The sequence below is a fragment of the Gekko japonicus genome, unplaced genomic scaffold (genome assembly GCF_001447785.1).
Source record: "Gekko japonicus isolate JY-2015 unplaced genomic scaffold, Gekko_japonicus_V1.1 scaffold3255, whole genome shotgun sequence".
NCBI classification, from domain to species: domain Eukaryota; kingdom Metazoa; phylum Chordata; class Lepidosauria; order Squamata; family Gekkonidae; genus Gekko; species Gekko japonicus.
Window position 1 is genome coordinate 22,745 of NW_015167635.1, and position 18,540 is coordinate 41,284.

General features: G+C 50.2%; 1 protein-coding gene across 1 annotated transcript in view; it reads left to right on the plus strand.

The window, feature by feature from the left end:
• Positions 1-1,544: 1,544 nt before the first annotated feature.
• Positions 1,545-18,540, plus strand: part of MAP4K1 (mitogen-activated protein kinase kinase kinase kinase 1) — a 59,229-nt gene continuing 42,233 nt past the window's right edge. The window contains exons 1-6 of the mRNA XM_015414063.1: positions 1,545-1,652; positions 4,873-4,930; positions 8,874-8,964; positions 9,218-9,282; positions 13,579-13,634; positions 18,355-18,396. Of these exons, the coding sequence (XP_015269549.1) occupies positions 1,545-1,652; positions 4,873-4,930; positions 8,874-8,964; positions 9,218-9,282; positions 13,579-13,634; positions 18,355-18,396 (420 nt within the window). The remainder of the gene's footprint in view (positions 1,653-4,872; positions 4,931-8,873; positions 8,965-9,217; positions 9,283-13,578; positions 13,635-18,354; positions 18,397-18,540) is intronic.

Consider the following 18,540-nt stretch of genomic DNA (forward strand, 5'->3'; position numbering starts at 1 on the left):
CAGACACCCTGTGAAGTAGGTGGGGCTGAGAGAGCTCTGACAGAAACTGCTCTTTTTCAAGAACAGTTCTCATCAGAACTACGGCTTGCCCAAGATCATCCAGCAGGTGCAAGTGGAAGAGTGGGGAATCAAACCCGGTTCTCCCAGATTAGAGTCCATGCACTTAACCACTACACCAAACTGGCTCTGTGAGCGAGCGATTTGGCTAGTGCATTAATTAGTTTGCTCTGGAGCCATCCTTCCTGAGCTAAAACAAAAGTCTGTGTGCCGGAGACTAAAAAACTGTGAGCTAGCTCACACTAACTCAGCTTAGAAGAGAAGAGATCTAGAATTCTACTCTGGAATTCTACTCTGTGAGCTACTGGCATTAAAGTTTTGAAAAAGAAAAGGAGGAGATTGGATTTATACCCTGCCCTCCACTACTCAAAGGAGTCTCAGAGCGGCTTACAAACTCCTTCCCCTCCCTCATCAGAACTACGGCTTGCCCAAGATCATCCAGCAGGTGCAAGTGGAGGAGTGGGGAATCAAACCCGGTTCTCCCAGATTAGAGTCCATGCACTTAACCACTACACCAAACTGACTCTGTGAGTGAGCGATTTGGCTACTGCATAAATTATTTTGCTCTGGAGCCATCCTTCCTGAGCTAAGACAAAAAGCTGTGTGCTGGAGACTAAAAAACGGTGAGCTAGCTCACACTAACTCAGCTTAGAGGGAACACTGCTCACAGGGTGTCTGTTGTGCGGACCGGGAAGGGAAGGCAATTGTAAGCCGCTTTGCGACTCCTTTGGGTAATGAAGTGCAGTGTATAAAAACCAACTCTTCCTCTTCTTCATCAACCTTTTTGTTGTTGTTCAGTCGCACAGTCGAGTCCGACTCTTCACGACCCCATGGACCAGATCACGTCAGGCCTTCCTGTCTTCCGCCGTCCTCTGAAGTTGGCTCAATTTCATGTTCGTTGCATCTATGACACTTTCTAACCATCTCATCCTTTGCCGTCCCCGTCTTCTTTGACCTTCAGTCTTTCCCAGCATCAGGGTCTTCTCCAGTGAGTGCTCCCTTCTCATTTGGTGGCCAAAGTATCTGAGCTTCATCAACCTTTACTCTTGCTAATAAGCAGACTAGTCCCTAAAGGTACAAGGTTCTGGTGCTGTCTCTTCCAAAGGGAAACTGATTCTGTACAAGGCTGGTTGTGTGCGTGCATGCTCGCTGGCTCATAGCCTACCTGCTCAGCCTCTACACTTGTTAATAAGCAGACGAGCCTGCAAAGGTTTCACCAATTGCGAGTACTTTTCTCCTCCAAAAAGAGAAACGGTTCCTGTAACTTCTGCCTCAAGGAAGAGAGAATACAAAGCGACATGGTCTTCATGCCCCTCCCGCTGTCCCCAGAGGTCTCAGGAGGTCTCAGAGAGCAAACCGTGCTTCAAATCAGGAAGCGGAGCCCTGAGAAGTTTATCAGTGGCCTGACCACACTGCCGCTCGACGCCTACGCAGAAGGACTCACAAGCTCAGCAACCTCCGCTTTGCGGGCGGGAGAGCACTGAACAATGGATCCCCGAGAAAGAGCAGCCTTAGATATTTCCACCAGAAACCCTCAAGAAGACTTTGAGCTGCTGCAAAGAGTTGGCGGGGGAACCTACGGGGAAGTCTACAAGGTAACGGCACCTTTATTTCTTGAAGCGCCAGCTTGTAGCATCCTGGATCGCGTGGCCTACCGATTTCACTGCCCTGTTTTGGAATTTTTTGTTTCTGGCCATAATGTACTAAGTGAATATGGTTTAAAAGAAAGCGGAGAAAAAAACGCTCCTTTAAAAAACAACGTGACATCCAGCGGCCATGAGTTCCACAGGTTGCAGTGTTCCCTGTAAGCTGAGTTAGTGTGAGCTAGCTCACAGTTTATTAGCCTCCGGCTCACACATTTTTGTCTTAGCTCAGGAAGGATGGCTCCGGAGCAAACTAACTGATGCAGCAGCCAAATTGCTCGCTCACAGCTTTTAATGCCAGTAGCTCACAAGGTAGAATTTTTGCTCACCAAACTCCACAGCTTAGAGGGAGCATTGGTTACCTGGGAAACCAACATGGTTTACTTCTAGTTCTCAAGACCAGGGGGACATACATCCCCCCCCTTTTCTTCACAACCAGGGCATTTTTTCTGGGGGGACGAAGTTCCAGAACCTCTTCAACAATAGTCTTTTAAAAACGTTTAACAAGTCATGAGCAGTGTTCCTTCTAAGCGGAGTCAATGTGAGCTAGCTCACAGTTGTTTAGCCTCTGGCTCACACATTTTTGTCTTAGCTCAGGAAGGAGGGCTCCAGAGCAAACCAATTTATGCAGCAGCCAAATCGCTCACTCACAGCTTTAATGCCAGTAGCTCACAAAGTAGAATGCTTGCTCACAAGACTCCAGAGCTTAGAGGGAACATTGGTCATGAGGTTTCAGTATATAGATTGAAAACTTCGTTTCCCTCTTGAGAGTTGTGGCACCTCTTTTTTCCGGGGGGGGAAAAAAGAAGGCCCTGTTCACATCCACCTACCTATAAGATAGGTTGTGTGGAGTGCTTGCGACTGTCCTGAGGCCACACTCAGCCCAGTCTGATGTATGTTTATGTAGACATTAGTCCTATGATGTTCAGTGTTGCTTCGATCCTGGTTAGTATATAGAGGATCGCTGTCCTCCTGAGCTTCTAGGCCGAGTTGGGATTGGAATTTGGGGGCTCCGTGGGCTGTCCACGGTTCTCCACGGATGCATTCCTCCATCGCATCTTCCTCCACACCACGGAAAGTACACTGCAATGGGCGTCGCTCTCTTCTGCCTTTATCTCCAGGCCAGGAAAATCTGCCCCCTTTCGATTTCTGCCTAGCGCAGGAAATCCTATTAGTTGAAAATGCAAGAAAAACCCCAAACCAGTAGCTGACCCAGTGTCTCTAGAGCGCCCGATGGAATGCAGAAGTCCTTTCAGAGGCTGAGAACAGAGGTGAAGAATCACTCTGTGCATAAAACTAGGGATTAATTTCAGATGATGCATCGGGTGAAGAGTCCACGGAGCCAAACTGGGGAAGCTTAGTTCGCTTTGGTGGGAACAACAACCCACAAGCCAGTTTGGTGTAGTGGTTAGGAGCACAGACTCTAATCTGGGAGAACCGGGTTTGATTTCCCCACTCCGCCACACGCAGCTGCTGGCGTGACCTTGGGTCAGCCACAGTTCTCTCAGAGCTGTTCACTCAAGAGCAGTTCTCTCAGAGCTCTCTCAGCCCCACCTACCTCACAGGGTGCGTCTGTTGTGGGAAAGGGAAGGTAATGGGGTTTTAAGCTGCTCTGAGACTCCTTCGAGTAGTGGTGTGGTGAGCAGGGTATAAATCCAATCTCCTGTCGTCTCTCCTCTCCTCAAATCAGCAGGATAGTAAAGTAATATGTTTGAAGAGACTGCTTCTGAGCATGGACGGAGTACATTTCTCACACCACTGGAGCAGCCACAGTTACAGGTCTGGTTGTACATATTGATGGCACATTGTCCCTGACAAGCCAATTCTATTTGCACTCTTAGGACCTAAACTGGAAGATACATAATATTTCCAGTTTATGCAACTACTTCCGACACAAGAACAGATGTTATTTGTGGCCCCAAATAGAAACTTTTTTGGTGTGTCATTCAATTCCATATAGGAACATTCCAATTTTGGTCCTGTTTTATTTATTTATTTTTTATGTATTGTTAATTGCCTTACATGTGTTACAGGGACTCTGTTGCTTGTTATATTTTGCACTATTTGACCTCTGAAGAAGGCTCTTGTGCGTCATAACACATCAGGTCACACACACTGTTCTCTTTTGTGTGTATTTGTAACTTTGTACATTTTATGAGGCTTTATTTGGGCCCAGTGTTCCCTCTAAGCTGAGTTACTGTGAGCCAGCTCACAGTTTTTTAGCCTCCGGCTCACACATTTTTGTCTCATCTCAGGAAGGAGGGCTCCAGAACACACTGATTCATGCAGCAGCCAAATCACCTGCTCACAACTTTAATGCCGGTAGCTCACAAAGTAGAATTTTTGCTCACAGGACTCTACAGCTTAGAGGGAACATTGTTTGGGCCCCTACTAGATTTTTATATGTCTTTGTAATCAACACTCTTTTGTACACTTCTGTTTTTAAACTTTTGGCCCTCAATTAGTTTTCTAAACTTCCTTTGGGGGTTTGTGCTTTGTTGGTTTAGATCCCCCCCCCTCTTTTTTTGGGTGTATGGACATAGCTGCCAGGCAGACATTTAAAAGTACATGTTAAAAGAAAATGACCACAGCCTTGGTTTGGGAAGGATGGACATGTACAATGGGGGAAACTTCAGATCAGCGGTCTTTCTAACGGTGGCCGCTGTTTTACCCAGGAGATGCTGCCTTCCAGGTTACGCCTGCATAGCTTTCCTGTTCGCAGTCCTGGACTCTAAACTGGGAGAGCCGGGTTTGATTCCCCACGCCTCCACATGCAGCTGCGGGGTGACCTTGGGTCAGTCACAAGTTCTCCCGGAGCTGTTCTCTCAAGGGCAGTTCTCGAGAGAGCTCTCTCAGCCCCACCTACCTCTCAGGGTCTCTGTTGTGGGGAAGGGAAGGGAAAGGAGATCGTAAGCCGCTCTGAGACTCCTTTGGGTAAGGGCGGGGGGTAAAATCTTAATCTCCTCTGCCTCCTGGAGGCTATTCAGAGAGGTGGCTGAATAAAGCCCGCCCTTGTCCTCCTGCCTCTGGTATTTTAAAGAGGTCTCCCATCCAGTTACTAACCACAGTCAACTCTCCTTAAGCTTCCACGATCTGACGAGATTGGGCCTGCCTGGGCTATCCAAGCCACAGCTAAAACACTACCTTTTAATCTTCTCTGTATTTCCCTCAGGCCAAGAACAAGGAAACGGGGAAGATGGCGGCTATCAAGATTGTAAAAATGGAAGCCGGTGAGTGTGGAGTCCCCAGCCCCCTGTGTTCTTGCTCGGCCGCTGTCCGGAACAGAATGTGCATTGAAGGAGGGCTCTGTCTTTTGAATCCCTTCCTACAAAAATGGTGGCAGGAAGCCGTCTTGTAGCCAGGAACAGGCTTGGAATGGGAAAGCGATAGCGACGAAGGTTATCCAGAGACACGCTGGACTCTGTGCTAACGCCAGATGCACAGACACTGTCGTATTGCTGAGGCGGAGGCACTCTGAGCGTTCTCAGAAGCACTCTTTTCCATTATCAAATTGTTTGGGGGGCTAAGAGAAAACAATCTAAGGTAGACCAGACCCAATCCTTTTGAAGTAAGCATCACCAGTAGGGGTCATTTCGTAGAAAAAGAGGTGCAGGAGCTCATTAGCATAGCATAGCTTATTTGCATATACCACACCCCCTGACAACACCGGAAGTGTGTCAGAAGGCAACACCCACTGCTCAGGCTCCACTGGACTGTTTTGGATTGCTAGCTATTGGGGCGGGGGGATGTACATACATGCAGATCTGTCCTCGCAGAAGAGGGAGAGTTTGTACCTGAATAAAACTTGGTCTTAAAGGTGCCACGTCTTGTGGCGCGGGGGGGGGGGCTCTGCAACTTACCTGGCTGCTTCTTGCTCTGACTGAGGGCTGCTGGGAGCAGGGGGTGGGGCTTGTTGCATGTGCCCGCCCCCCTGGGCTCTTTACTGCCGGAGCTCCACTCCTGTGTGCTCCTGCAGGAAATGACCCGTGATCACCGGTAGAATCAAAGGCACCTTTTCACCACAGTATGTTCCTAATTTCATCTTGTACTTGTTTTTTACGATTCCGGAACAATCTTGATGTCCCCAATACGGCACTATTGCTTTCAATACATTTTTTTTGGTCTTGTTGTGTTTGTTGAAAAAACTGATGATCGTTTTCTTTTAAAAGGCAGCTTTTCTGCAGTTATAACAGGCTTTTGCCGAACGTTCGGCATGCGAATGTGAAAATATTGCTATATTGGGTAGCGTGATAAATAACCGTGTCAGCAATGATATTGCTAGTAATGCATTTTATTAAATTTTAGGATACTTTAGGGTTTTATGATGTTTCATTTTGTGTGCTGCTTCAGGCAAGCTCCCTGGAGAGGCGGTGTAGAGAATTTCCAAATAAAACAAATATAAAATAGATAATTCTTATCAGCTCTGAGCCTGGTCCGATGACAAAGCGTGGTGAGCAAGGCTCCCTCCAAGCTGTGGAGTCTTGTGAGCAAAAATTCTACTTGGTGAGCTGCTGGCATTAAAGTTGTGAGCGAGCGATTTGGCGACTGCATAAACGAGTTTGCTCTGGAGCCCCATCCTTCCTGAGCTGAGACAAAAAGGTGTGAGCCGGAGGCTAAAAAACTGTGAGCTAACTCACACTAACTCAGCTTAGAGGGGACACTGGTGGTGAGGTGGCCATCTCAAGTGCCACAGTTTGGGCCATTTAAAAGCAATCAACATCCAGATATTTGAATTCACTAAAAAAAACCAAAACACCTCTTATGTGTCCCAGGTTCAATCCCCGGTATCTCTAGTTAAAAGATCTAGCAGTAGGTGATGTGAAAGACCTAGGGTCGCCAAGTCCTACTCACGAAACAGTGGGGGGATCCACGACGTCCCCGGGAGTCCTCCTGCGTTGGGGGCGGGGCCACAATCATTCGAGGGAAAACCATAGAGTTTTCCCACGAATGATAGAGCGTCCCCCCCGCAACGTGCCCGATGCGATGAGGTCACCTCCGGGTAACGTGTTCACGTTGGGCACGTTGCGTGCTTTGGGGGTGGGGTTCCCCCCGGCGGCCCAATCCCCGGGGGCAGGGGCCATTTCCTGCAGGAGCGCACAGGAGTGGAGCTCCGGCAGTAAAGAGCCCAGGGGGTGGGCACATGCAACAAGCCCCACCCCCTGTTCCCAGCAGGCCTCAGTCAGAGCAAGAAGCAGCCAGGTAAGTTGCAGAGCTTCCCACGGCCCCCCAGTCCAAAACAGTCCAGTGGCACCTTTAAGACCAAGTTTTATTCAGGTAATTCAGGTACAAGCTCTCCCTCCTCTGTGAGGGCAGATCTGCACGTCCCCCCCCCAATAGCTAGCAATCCAAAACAGTCCAGTGGAGCCTGAGCGGTGGGTGTTGCCTTCTGACACACTTCCGGTGATGTCAGGGGGTGTGGCATATGCAAATAAGTTATGCTAATGAGTTGTGCTAATGAGCTCCTGCACCTCTTTTTCTACGAAATGACCCCTGCCCGGGGGGACTTGGCAACCCTAGAAAGACCTCTGCCTGAGACTTTGGAAAGCTGCTGCCAGTCTGAGTAGACAATATTGACTTTGATGGACCCAGGGTCTGACTCAGTAGAAGGCCGCTTCAGGTGTTCATGTGTGTTTCCCACCCCCCACCCCAAAAAATCACCTCAGAATGCTTCAAGACATTTTGGTGCCCTGAGGCAGGAAGACAACACAGTACTCCCTTGGTTCACGGTGGTAAAAATATAAGTTGTATATCAAATAATACTTGACTCTTGAAGAGTGGAACCCCAGATTCGGCAGTTGATACAGGCTCTGCCTTGTGGGCCAAGAAATATCCTGTTCTCCCCTCAGGTGACACAAATAAAGATTGCTAGAAGGATGGTCACTCCTCCATTATAATGCAATCCAACGTGAGAGATTAAGAACATCAGAAGAGCCCTGCTGGATCAGACCGGTCCATCTAGTCCAGCATCTTTCCTCACACAGTGGCCGACCAGTTACTCTGGAGGGCCAACAGTTACTCTTAGCCCCACCAACCTCACAGGGTTGTGGGGAGAGGAAGGGGAGAAGATTGTAAGCTGCTCTGAGACATATGAGGCCTGCTGGGTGACCTTGGGCCAGTCACAGTTCTCTGTGGACTCTCTCAGCTCCACCTACCTCCCAGGGTGTCTGTTGTGGGGAGAGGAAGGGAAGGAGTTTGTAAGCCGCTCTGAGATTTCGAGTGGTGGGGTTATAAATCCAACTCTTCTTTTTTTTAAAAAAAAACTTAGAGCTCTTGGGATCCTGAAAAAGACTGCTTAGAGCTCTTAGGAACTTTACAAGGTTGTTGTTTGGATACACTGGAGAAAGGGAGAACATTGTAGAAAAGAAGAAGAAGAAGAGAGCCAGTTTGGTGTAGTGGTTAAGTGTGCGGACTCTAATCTGGGAGAACCGGGTTTGATTCCCCATTCCTACGCTTGCAGCTGCTGGATGACCTTGGGCAAGACGTAGTTCTTGAAAGAGCTCTCTCAGCCCCACCTACTTCACAGGGTGCCTATTGTGGGGAGGGGAGGGGAAGGGAAAGGAGTTTGTAAGCTGCTCTGAGACTCTGAGTGAAGAGCGGGGTACAAGTCCAATCTCTTCTTCTCTTCTTCTTCTTCATACCCCGCCCTTCACTACCCAAAGGTGTCTCAGAGCGGCTTACAAACTCCTTTCCCTTCCCCTCCCCACAACAGACACCCTGTGAGGTAGGGGGGGCTGAGAGATCTCTTTCAAGAACTGTCCTTGAGAGAACAGCTCTGAGAGAACTTGTGACTGACCCAAGGACACAGCAGCAGCTGCATGTGTAGGAAGAGAAGAAGGGATTGGATTTATACCCCGCCCTTCAGTACCTGAAGGAGAGTGTCTTACAAACTCCTTTCCCTTCCCCTCCCCACAACAGACACCCTGTGAGGTCGGTGGGGCTGAGAGAGCTCTGACAGAAACGGCTCTTTTTCAAGAACAGCTCTTATCAGAACTACGGCTTGCCCAAGGGCACCCAGCCAGGTGCAAGTGGAGGAGTGCGGAATCAAACCTGGTTCTCCCAGATTAGAGCCCGTGCACTTAACCACGACGCCCTCGGGGACAAAAGCGGCGTACAAGTAAACACCAGCCTCTAAACCGAATGCTGTTATTACCTTCTTGTCCCCAACTCGTCCAGATGACGACTGCGCCACCATTCAACAAGAGATCGTCATGGTGAAGACGTGCAAACACCAGAATATCGTCGCCTATTTCGGAAGCTACCTCCAGTGAGAAACACTCCCCTTTGCCCATCACCCAGGGTTTCCCCTGACCGGCCTTGTGTTATCTTGTGGAGCTGCAACACGAGGAAGTGGATCCTTTGCAAATCTATGGGATATCCTGAGTTGCAAATGCATTAGAGTGTCATTCCTCAGGGTTGGGATGGTCCCATTTTCCTTTCCCACTCCTCCCTCTCCTACCAGGTCTCTTCCCCCCCCTGCCCCACCACTATTCACCCTGACCTCTCCGCTGTCTCCCCAGGTTTAACAAACTTTGGATCTGCATGGAGTTCTGCGGGGGCGGGTCTCTCCAGGACATCTACCAAGGTAAAGGTCTTCCCCCGGTCTCCTTCCTACCTAACCTGTGTGGTCACACGGAAATCAGGTATCTTCCTACTTCTGCTTCCTGCAATACTTACAACAGTGGGTGATTCTGCATCGGCTTTCCACTCCCGTTGTTTTACGAAACCCACGTTGGAACAGAAATTCCCCTCTGCACCGCATGCTGCTTTCACCTTCTTTGATCATCGGATTTTATGGTTAAGACACTGAACTGCAGGCTGGAAGGTGGGTAGTTCAGCAGTTCGAGACCCGAGTGCCGTGTGATGGAGTGAGCTCCCATCTCTGGCTCCAGCTCCTGCCAGCCTAGCAGTTCGAAAGCAAGAAATTGCAAGTAGATAAATAGGTACCGCTTCGGTGGGAAGGGAACAGCGTTCCGTGCGCCTCGGTGTTTAGTCATGCCAGCCACATGACCATGGAGACGTCTTCGGACAGTGCTGGTCTTTGGCTTGGAAACGATGAGCGCCTCAACCCTAGAGTCGGATTCGACTGGCTTTTGAGCAAGGGAAACCTTTACCTTTACCTATACACTGCATGCCGCTTTTGCTTCCTTAGATCATTGGGTTTTATGGTAACCTGTGCATTGCATGCTGCTTTCACTTCCTTTGATCGTCAGGTTTTATGGTACCGTCTGTATTGCATGCCGCCTTCACTTCCTTTGACCGCTGGGTTTTATGGTACCCTCTGCATTACATGCCTCCTTCGCTTCCTTTGACCACCGGGTTTTATGGTACCCTCTGCATTGCATGCCGCCTTCGCTTCCTTTGACCACCGGGTTTTATGGTACCTTCTGCATAGATTTATGGGGTGACTTTACAGTGTTGGCCCCGAGGCATTTGGATGTGGTTTTGAGCTGCAGTTTTCCCTCGGTGCTGGGGAAATGCAGAGCGGAATCCAGATGCAGGATTGCCCAGGATTATCCTGGCTGTGAGACAGGGGGTGAGTTCTTTTTTGATACGATGCCTAACCGTTAAAGCCGTTTCTTTCATGCGCATTGAGGGCAAAAGAATTGGGGTTGCCAGCTCCGGGTTGGGAGACTCCTGGAGATTTGGGGATGGAGACTGGGGAGGACCGCAGTGGGGTACAGGGCCCCAGAGTCCAACTTCCAAAGCATCCATTTTTCTCCAGGGGAACTATCTCTGTAGTCTGGAGATGAGCTATAATTCCGGGGGGCTCCCCAATTCTCCAAGGTTTTCTTAACCTGGATCTGGCAAAAAAACCCAACAACCCATACTTGAGCTCTTTCTCCGCTGTCTCTGCCGGGTTAAGGGCCCCCCACGCCCCGATCCCCTGGATTAGTACAGTAAACCCTTCCCATGGCAGTCTGAGTGCACGCAGGCGCAGCGAAGGGATCAGAGAGACCGAGCAGGCAGTTCCGAAATGCGGAACTGAAACCGTCTGTGGTCGCATCGCTTTCTCTACCGTGTCAGCCAGCACCTGGATCAGAGGAAAAGGCTGCCCCCCCCACTGTGGCCCACGGGGGGGGGGCAGACTGCGAGGCTCAGTCGGACTGGGCCTTCTTCACGCTCCCCCCCTCTGAAACGATGTGCCTTTGAGCAGCCAGTGCCAGACTCCAGAGGAAGCACAGAGAGATATGCAAAATGCCGCAACGCTCTTGCCATCCGGCTGTTAGAAATCAAGCTGTTTCCGTCCCCTCCCTCCCTCCTTATTCCCCGGCACTGGTTCCGAGTCCTCTGCAGGGTTGCCAGCCTCCAGGTGGGGCCTGGAGATCTCCAGCTGCAGAAATCAGCTCCCCTGGAGAAAATGACTGCTTTGGAGGGAGGGCTCTAGGACACCGTACCATGCTGAGGCCCCTCCCCTCCCCAAACTCGCCCTCTCCCGGCTCCACCCCCAAAGTCTCCAGGTGTTTTCCAACCCAGACCTGGCAACCAGGGCTTTTTTTGTAGAAAAAGCCCAGCAGGAACTCATTAGCATAATAGGCCACACCCAACAGCAGAAAGTCATTAGCATATTAGGCCACACCCCTGATAGCACAGCTCATTGGCATATTAGGCCACTCCCCCATGTTACCAGAAGTGTGCTCATCCAGCCATACCCACCTTTTGCTTCTTATTCTGTTTACCTTCTTTGTTGTCCAAACCCAGGGCTTTTTTGTAGCAGGAACTCCTTTGCATGTTAGGCCACACACCCCTAATGTGGCCAATCCTAATGAGTTCCTACTGTTGGGTGTGGCCTATTATGCTAATACATTCTTGGTGGGTGTGGCCAACTTGGAAGCCAGCCGGAACTCCGTTCCTGTGCGTTCCTGCCCAAAAATAGCCCTGCTGGCAACCCTATTCAAACACCTTCCAGACTAGCAACACAGATGTTTTTTAGAAAAGGAAGCGAAAATGAAATCTGCCCGATTCTGAATTCGACACACACAGCCCCGCCCCAAGGTGGGCAAACAGCCCCCCTCCCAGGTCAGGAAAGTGGCACAGGAAAAGAAGCTGGGTTGCCAGCCTCCAGGTGGGGCCTGGAGAGCTCCCAGAATTACAACTGGTCTCCAGACAGATGACAGAGATCAGTTCCCCTGGAGAAAACGCCTGCACTGGAAGGTGGACTCTTTATCATTTTATATCCTGCTGAGGTCCCACACCACCATCCACAGGCTCCCCCCCCACAAGGAAAAGAATCTCCAGGAATCTCCCAAGCTGGAGTTGGCAACTCTAGAAAGAAGGCCGAAGCCGCTGTTACCCTATATCGCGTTACCCAGGGGTAATTTCGTAGAAAAAGAGGTTCAGGGGCTCATTAGCATAACTCATTAGCAGAACTTATTTGCATATGCCACACCCCCTGGCATCACCGGAAGTGTGTCAGAAGGCAACACCCACCGCTCAGGCTCCCCTGGACTGTTTTGGTTCAAAAACAGGTGTTCCGGAGTAGGGAGAATGTCTGTACTACTGATTGAATTGGGGTCATTTCGCAGAAAAAGAGGTGCAGGAGCTCATTAGAAAAACTTATTTGCATAACTTATTTGCATATGCCACACCCCCTGACATCACCGGACGTGTGTCAGAAGGCAACACCCACCGCTTAGGCTCCGCTGGACTGTTTTGAATTGCTAGCTATTGGGGGGGGGGTCATGCAGATCTGCCCTCACAGAGGAGGGAGAGCTTGTACCTGAATAAAACTTGGTTTTAAAGGTGCCACTGGACTGTTTTGGATGGGGGGGCGGGGCTCTGCAACTTATCTGGCTGCTTCTTGCTCTGACTGAGGGCTGCTGGGAGCAGGGGTGGGGCTTGTGGCATGTGGCATGTGCCCGCCCCCTGGGCTCTTTACTGCTGGAACTCCGCTCCTGTGCGCTCTGCTCCTGTGCGCTCCTACACGAAATGACCCCTGGCGTTACCTGAGCAGATTGGGTACCTATTCACGTGAAAAACTAGTTTCCCGTTTCCAGGCATCTGACTGTAAGAGGCAAAGTCCAGTTGGGGTTACTCAGACCCTACATAGAATGTGTTGCTTTGACCCTGCCTCTTGTCTAAATGTCGTGCCTACTTGTCACGCAGACCCAGGAACACCCGACTCTCTCTCAGCTAGGAGGGGTGGGCGATCTGTTACAGCCTTGATGGGGGGGAGACAGGGTTGCCACCTCCGGGTTGGGAAATACCTGGAGATTTGGGGGTGGGGCCTGGGGAGGGCGTGGCTTGGGACCAGAGAAGGGTATAATACCATAGAGTCCGCCGTCCAAAGCAGCCATTTCCTCCGGGGGAACTGATCTCAGTCATCTGGAGATTAATTGTGAAAGCGGGAGATCTCCAGGTAGCACCTGGAGGCTGGTAACCCTGGGGGGGACGTGCCGAGCCACTGAGAAGGATTGGCAAGTGTCGCCATCCCTTTTTGGCCTAAGAAGTCAATCGGGGGTCAAGCCTAGAGGACAAAACTGTCCGTGAAATCCAGAGTTCACAACATCCCTGACAACATCGCTCCATGGTACAGATCCCCGACCTTTTTTGAGCCTGTGGGCTCCTTGGGAATTCTGACACAGTGCGATGGGTGCAGCCACAAAATGGCTGCCGCCGGAGGTGTAGCCAGGCACAAAATGGCTGCCACGGCTTTGCTTGAAATCACACTGGGACGAGGGGCAGCTGCTGTGAAGCGATGTTTTTTTAAAAACCTGCACAGCCCATCAGCTCTCCAGTGGCCAACTTCCTAAAAGATTTGGCGGGTGTCCGGGTGGTGTTGGCAGGTGCCCACGGGCATCATGTTGGAGACCCCTTGCTCTCTGGCTGGTGGCCAGGGATAGGATGCTGATGGCTGACTCTTACCCCTTTGTGTTCGCAGCCACCGGGCCCTTATCCGAGCTGCAGATCGCCTACGTTTGTAGAGAAATGCTGCAAGTGAGTATGAGCTGGCAGGGCCCGGTCGTCCCCCGTCCCCCCCGCCCGCCGCTTTGTGAAAGAAGTGTGGAGTGGCTGGCTGGCCTTTTGGGGAAGATGGAGAGGGCTGCCCCCTCTGGCAAAAGCAACGCCAGGTGAGGGGAATACACAAACTAGAGATGCCGGTTTCCAGGAGGGACGTGTGGGGATTCCCCTGGAATTACAGCTCATATCCAGGCAACAGAGATCGAATAATAGAAGCACAGAATCACAGTTAGAAGGAGCCCGACAGGTCTTCTAGTCCAACCCCCTGCTTAGTGCAGGATCAGCCTAGAGCAGGGGTGTCGAACTCATTTGTTATGAGGGCCAGATCTTACATAAAGGAGACCTTGCCTGGCCAGGCCACGTGTGCCATAAAATGTAATGCCAGGTAGCGGAGATATAAACTTTATAAAGGACACAGACACAAAGGGTGTTTTTTTTTAACTTAAATTAAAAACATGCTTAAACCATTAACTCTGTAAGCGGCAAACCCACTTTTGATTCGTCGGCATTCACCACAGAAATCTCATGCTCATAGGGCTGCCAAGTGGGGGTGGGGGCAGGTAAACCCCTGCTTTGGAGGCCCGATTTCCGGCGCGGCGGAATCGGGCCCCGGGGGGGGCTCCGCCCCCCGAAGCGTAGCGTGGCTGCGAATGAGTTCCTGCTGTTGGGTGTGGCCTATTATGCTAATGAGTTCCTGCTGGGCGTGGCCAACTTGGGAGCCAGCCGGAACTCCGTTCCTGTGTGTTCCTGCCAAAAAATAGCCCTGCGGAATACACAAACTAGAGATGCCGGTTTCCAAGAGGGACGTCTGGGGATCCCCCCGGAATTACAGCTCATCTCCAGACTACAGAGATAGAATAATAGAAGCACAGAATCCCAGAGTTAGAAGGGGTCCTACAGGTCCTCTAGTCTAGCCCCCTGCTCAGTGCAGGATCAGCCTAAAGCAGGGATGTCGAACTCATTTGCTGTGAGGGCCAGATCTGACATAAAGGAGACGTTGCCCGGCCAGGCCACGTGTGTCATAAAATGTAATGCCAGGTAGCGGAGATATAAACTTTATAAAGGACACAAACACAAAGGTTTTTTTTTTTTTTAACTTAAATTAAAAACATGCTTAAACCATTAGCTCTGTAAGCGGCAAACCCACTTTTGATTTGTCGGCATTCACCACAGAAATCTCATGCTCAGAGTTCTGAGTCTAGGACCCAGGTTAAAAAAAAAAATGAAATGGCTGAGTGATTAAGAGAGTCTGCCGAAGAAAGCTACGATGCAGCAGCAGCAGCAGTGGAACTGGAAGCAGGAGATGGCCAGTTCCACTGCGGGCCTGAGGGAAGCCCTCCGGGGGCCTGACCCGGCCCCCAGGCAGCATGTTTGACATCCCTGGCCTAGAGCATCCCTGATGATGCACAAATCTGTGCCCGTGTGCTCTCGAAGCCGAATTGGAAACACACAGCCAGAGTCCAACGAGTTAGATGAATCTGTTTATTGCAAGGGAAACAGGGAATACAGGCGCTTGAGTACCTTAGCCCTTCAGCAATTCCAAGCCGTATTCTACCATAACCAGGAAAGGTTACCCCGGATGACGTCACATATAATGTACACATTAAAAGATCGCTAACTGGTGCCAAGCAGTTAACATCATGGAAACATCATTTGACTCAATGCATCTCTCATTGGTGTCAGTAATTACACTTGTTTATCTGGTCTTCAGAACACTGGGAACATTAGAGAATACTGGGACCCTTTCTGGACTCGCTTCTGGAGACCTAGCCGATAAGGACTGTGATTCACATTAAACTTCGCTCTCGGCGTCCTTGGACGTCTAAATAGCATTCCATCTACAAAGGCTTTTAATAATACTTTTGCTTGATACGGCTTCTCATACAAAAATGCAATTATAAAATTATGTTCTATAAGTTTAAACTTTTGAAGGCACAGTGACAGCTGTCAGTATATCTATCTGTCTTTCTATCTACCTATCTATTTATCCATCCATCTATCTATTGTCTGTCTGTCTATCTAGGGGTCATTTCGTAGAAAAAGAGGTGCAGGAGCTCATTAGCATAACTCATTAGCATAACTTATCTGCATATGCCACACCCCCTGACATCACTGGAAGTGTGTCAGAAGGCAACACCCACCGCTCAGGCTCCACTGGACTGTTTTGGATTGCTAGCTATTGGGGGGGGGGAACACACAGATCTGCCCTCGCAGAGGAGGGAGAGCTTGTACCTGAATAAAACTTGGTCTTAAAGGTGCCACTGGACTGTCTTGGACCGGGGGGCTGAGGGGGGGGGGCTCTGCAACTTACCTGGCTGCTTCTTGCTCTGACTGAGGGCTGCTGTGAGCAGGGGGTGGGGCTTGTTGCATATGCCCGCCCCCTGGGCTCTTTACTGCCGGAGCTCTGCTCCTGTGCGCTCCTGCAGGAAATGACCCCTGTTAATCTATCTATCCATCTGTCTGTCTGTCTATCTGTCTATCTATCTATCTGTCTATCTGTCTGTCTGTCTATCTTGTCTGTCTGTCTATCTATCTCAAGGAGAGAGTGTCAGAAATCAGATTCAGAAATCACATTCTTTTCCCCTTGTCCTGCCCCGATAAGTGTTTGTCCAGCCGCTGCTTAAAGACTGCCAGTGAGGCGGAGCTCACCACCTCCCGAGGCAGCTGAGTCCCCCTGTTCCCCTGTGGAAAATGGATGCTAATTGTTGGGGAAACGCAACTGTAGCCCTTGTCAGTATAAACTAACCCTGTATAAAGTGTTACCTGCACCTGTTCCCACCCCCTTTAGGTTCGTAATGGTCTGGTGAGTGCCCCTTATCAAGGCGGGGTAGAATGTTAAAAAAAAAAGAAGAGTTAGCTGGAATGCAACACAAGGTTATTTAAACCATAAAATTGTTTATTAGCTAAAGACAAGCAAGGAATACAAAACAGAATGCTTACGTCCTAAAAAAAAGACAGTCAGTGGTTAAATATACAGAACAAAGATTTCCCCATGCACAGAGGACTGGCCCAGAGAGATTACGGAAGACAAAGCCTTCCCTGGATCTCTGAGTTAGTCCTGCAATGAAGCTTCTTGCCTTCTTTTATACCATTCCAAAAACAGGGCAGAGAGGTCGAAGTCTTCCTCTATGTTGCCTTCTGGCTGTGGTATTCGGAGGCTAACTGCCTCTGAACATGGAGGTTCCCTTTAGCCACCATGGCTAATTGTCGTTTTCTCCCGGGGAGTTGACCTCGATTGCCTGGAGATCCATTGTCATAGCAGGAGATCTCCAGGTGCTTCCTGGAGTCTGGCAACCCTACTGTTGAGGAGTAAATGCCAGCGGCCTCCAGAAGGCACCCGGAGGATTGCTTTTTTGCCTGCTGCAATGTAACTGCTTGCTTGGAAATGCAGATACAGGAACAAGGCACAGGAACGTTTCATTTCTCTTCCGAAAGTGGAAATGACAGTCGACCCAGCAGCAGAGTAGTCTGGGCTCACCGTAGTTCCCGCTTTTTTTAAAAAAGAAAGAAGTAGGTAGCATCCTAACTTTTGCATTCCCACGGCGGTGCACGGGAGTACGTCAAAGCCTGACAAAGAATCAACGAAGTCAGAATATGAAACGGAACCAAGACGAGAGGCAACCAAGCCTCTGGCTGTGATGTCAGAGAGAGCACGCATAGGTGCCCTTGCCTGCCATTGGTGGAACTGTTGTGATGTAAGAGGGGGCAGAGCCAGTAAGTGAATATATCGAACTAGTCTTTGCGCACCAGGGATGTGAGATGAGGGTTTTCCAGAGAGAGTAGCCATCTTCTGGAGAGCCAGTCTTTTTGGAGAGCCAGTTTGGTGTAGTGGTTAGGAGCGCGGACTCTAATCTGGGAGAACCGGGTTTCATTCCCCACTCCTCCACACGCAGCTGCCGGTGTGACCTTGGGTCAGTCACAAGTTCTCTCAGAGCTGTTCTCTCAAGGGCAGTCCTTGAAAGAGCTCTCTCAGCCCCACCTACCTCACAGGGTGTCTGTTGTGGGGAGGGGAAGGGAAAGGAGAGTGTAAGCTGCTCTGAGACTACTTCGGGTAGTGAAAGGCGGGGTATAAATCCAATCCTCTCCTCCTCCTTCACCTCCTCTTCTTCTTCTTCTTCAAACCTGTGCTTTTCCTGACAGGAAATGAACCATTGCAGATATCCTAAAGAGCAATTAGGGTGGTCAACAGTGAGAGGGCTTCTAGTGTCCTGGCCCCACTGCTGGACCTCCTGATGGGCCCTGGTATTTTTGGCCGCTGTGTGACACAGAGTGTGGGACTAGATGGGCCATTGGCCTGATCCAACACTGGATTCTCTTATGTTCTTATGTCTGGGGCAGGGATGCTCTGTCTTCTTGGAGCTTGTGGGGAGGGCAACAGTGGGAGGGCTTCTGGAGTTCTGGCCCCGCTGGTGAACCTCCTGATGGCACCTGGTATTTTTGGTAACTGTGTGACAGAGTGTTGGACTGGATGGGCCAACATTGATCCAACATTGGCTTCTCTTATCTTCTTACGTTCTTAAGGCTAGGAATCCCCAGCTTGCTTCACCCTCCACATTCTCACGTTTGTTTTTTTGTACCCGTTCACTTTTTAGGGAGCCAACGTCCTCCTCAACGACCGCGGGGAAGTCAAACTCGGTATGTTTCACTGGGGCCCTTTCCCACTGTGGCTACCCCCATGGGATATGGAATCAGGAAGGGGGTGTCAGGCCTGCAGGGTTTGACACAGAGAGAGATCCAAGCCCCCCCCCAATAATGGTTCCAGGCAATGCTCCCTCTAAGCTGTGGAGTCCTGTGAGCAAAAATTCTACTTTGTGAGCTACTGGCATTAAAGTTGTGAGTGAGCGATTTGGCAACTGCATGAATTAGTTTGCTCTGAACCGGA